This window comes from Telopea speciosissima, chromosome 6 (assembly GCF_018873765.1).
Source record: "Telopea speciosissima isolate NSW1024214 ecotype Mountain lineage chromosome 6, Tspe_v1, whole genome shotgun sequence".
Classification (NCBI taxonomy): domain Eukaryota; kingdom Viridiplantae; phylum Streptophyta; class Magnoliopsida; order Proteales; family Proteaceae; genus Telopea; species Telopea speciosissima.
The window spans coordinates 64643700-64645715 of record NC_057921.1 but is presented as its reverse complement, the minus strand read 5'-3'; the positions used below and the strand labels follow the sequence as shown (position 1 = coordinate 64645715).

Below are 2016 nucleotides of genomic sequence, written 5' to 3'. Positions count from 1 at the left end.
CTCCCTACTCTCTTCAAACGAAATCTCTTAACTCGAGAAGTTCTATCTGCAACAACTACAATGATAATTGCTCTGTGAGTTCATTCAATCCATTTATAAGGGCCAGTATTTGGCCGGAAACGATCAAAGACTTGGAATCCCTGACGGAGAATCCTCGTGAGATTGCTAAAAATAGCAAGTTTTGCTGCTGAAGTGGCCAACGAAGAAATCATTATTCCGTCCAACTACAACTACTGTGATTCCTAGACAGTTATTCGCTTTCCGTTCCCTGTAAAGGAAGTTTTCCAGGGTTCCCTTTTTTCAAGAACTGTAACTTTCCTCGAAATTTCTCCTCCACCATTTGTTCTTTCTTGTTCCTTCCCTCTTCTCTTTCTCAGTATTCTTCAGTTCCCGTTGGCTTTTTCCCTGTGGTTCAACACTTCTTTGTTGTCACTTTTCTCTTCTCTGTGGAAGAAATATTGCAAGTCTTTTTGGGATTTTCTACCTTTCGTTGAAATTTCTCATTATTATTTAATCCTTCAATCTCTGATTTCTCACCTCACCATACCGTTTCAATCTCCTCTTTAAACGTCCTTTAGCTTTCTCTATCCTCTTTATTCTCTCCTCGTGTGTACGATTCGTAAAGGAATCTATCCTTTTTCGTCTCCTATTTCTTCCCCCTCTCCTTCCTTCCCTTTCATTTCTCCACCCTTTTGTTTGTTTGTTTTTTTCTCTGTTGTTCACTCTGTGCTCTCTCTCCAATGCGTGGATAGAAGAATCAGAAAAATCGATTGGGTAAATGGATCAAAGTGTTTTCTCTCCCATCAAATACACCGAACACCGCCATGTCACTAAGAAGCTCCTGAGACCCTCGTCGGTGAGGTCTAGAAATGTACCAGGCTGCCGAAGCCAGTCGGAGCCGAGCGCCTCTAGTGGACCAAGAGTGGTGAAGATCTCCGTCACCGATGCCGACGCGACAGACTCGTCAAGCGATGAAGAGGATGAGCTCTTCTGTCGTCACCGTGTGAAGAAGTATGTGAGTGAGATCAGCATCGAGTCTTGCTCCAGGGATAATAGCAGCACCACCGCCACCGGACCTTGGACAAATAGATCCGTACGGAACGGTCGGAAGAGACCTGCCGGACCTGCAGAGACTCAGGCAGGCCGCCGGTCGGTGAAGCTATCTGTGTCTAACAACGGTAAGAAGTTCCGTGGCGTAAGGCAACGGCCGTGGGGCAAATGGGCGGCTGAGATTCGAGATCCTGCGCGACGTGTACGGCTATGGCTTGGTACTTTTGACACCGCTGAGGAAGCGGCCAAGGTTTACGACAATGCGGCGATTCAGTTACGAGGCCCCGATGCCATGACCAACTTCGCTACTACCACTACAGCACCTAAACCCAAGCCAGAAATACTGACGACAACGTCTTCCAGCTATGACTCCGGCGAGGAATCACCTCACAACCTCTCATCTCCAACCTCCGTTCTACGGTTCCGTTCTCTTTCCACTGAGGAGTCCGAGTGCCAAAATCGACAGGAACCGGTTAAACAAGTCAAAGAAGAAGCCATTTTCCCTGAGCCTGAACCTCAATCTGTACCTGTTGGTGGTTGCAGTAGTAACAGTGATAATAATAATAATAATAGTACTAGTGTGAGTGGTACTGATGGTGAAGGAGAAATCTTCTTGTCGTCCGCAGAAGACACACCATTCCTAAACGACTTGATGGATTTCGAAACACCGGCGACGGAGATGTTCGACGGGTTCAACTTGCCGGACAACTTTTTCAGTGTAGACTTCGGCGACATCTTTCTCGGTTCAAGTGAGGATATCGGAAGCTCTACGTGGCGCGTAGATGATTTTTTTCAAGAGATAGGCGATATATTCGCTTCCGATCCTCTCGTTGCTCTCTGAAAACGAGTTTTTTGACTGTATTTTCCCGTCGTAGGCTTGCCGATTCCTCGGCAGATTTTGTAACGGCGGGAACCAAATATCAGTTACTTTAGTTTTTGGGTTTTTTTTTTTTTTGAAAAGTATTA

The 2016-nt window shown here is 46.0% G+C and overlaps 1 protein-coding gene across 1 annotated transcript; it reads left to right on the top strand.

The window, feature by feature from the left end:
- Positions 1–563: 563 nt before the first annotated feature.
- Positions 564–2016, top strand: LOC122663983 (ethylene-responsive transcription factor CRF1). Its single transcript, XM_043859652.1, has one exon. It carries the CDS (start codon positions 779–781, stop codon positions 1889–1891), a length of 1113 nt encoding a protein of 370 aa, XP_043715587.1. The 5' UTR covers positions 564–778; the 3' UTR covers positions 1892–2016.

Coding starts and splice junctions, on each gene's coding strand:
- LOC122663983 (XM_043859652.1), top strand. CDS start 779: ATGGATCAAAGTGTTTTCTCTCCCATCAAATACACCGAACACCGCCAT.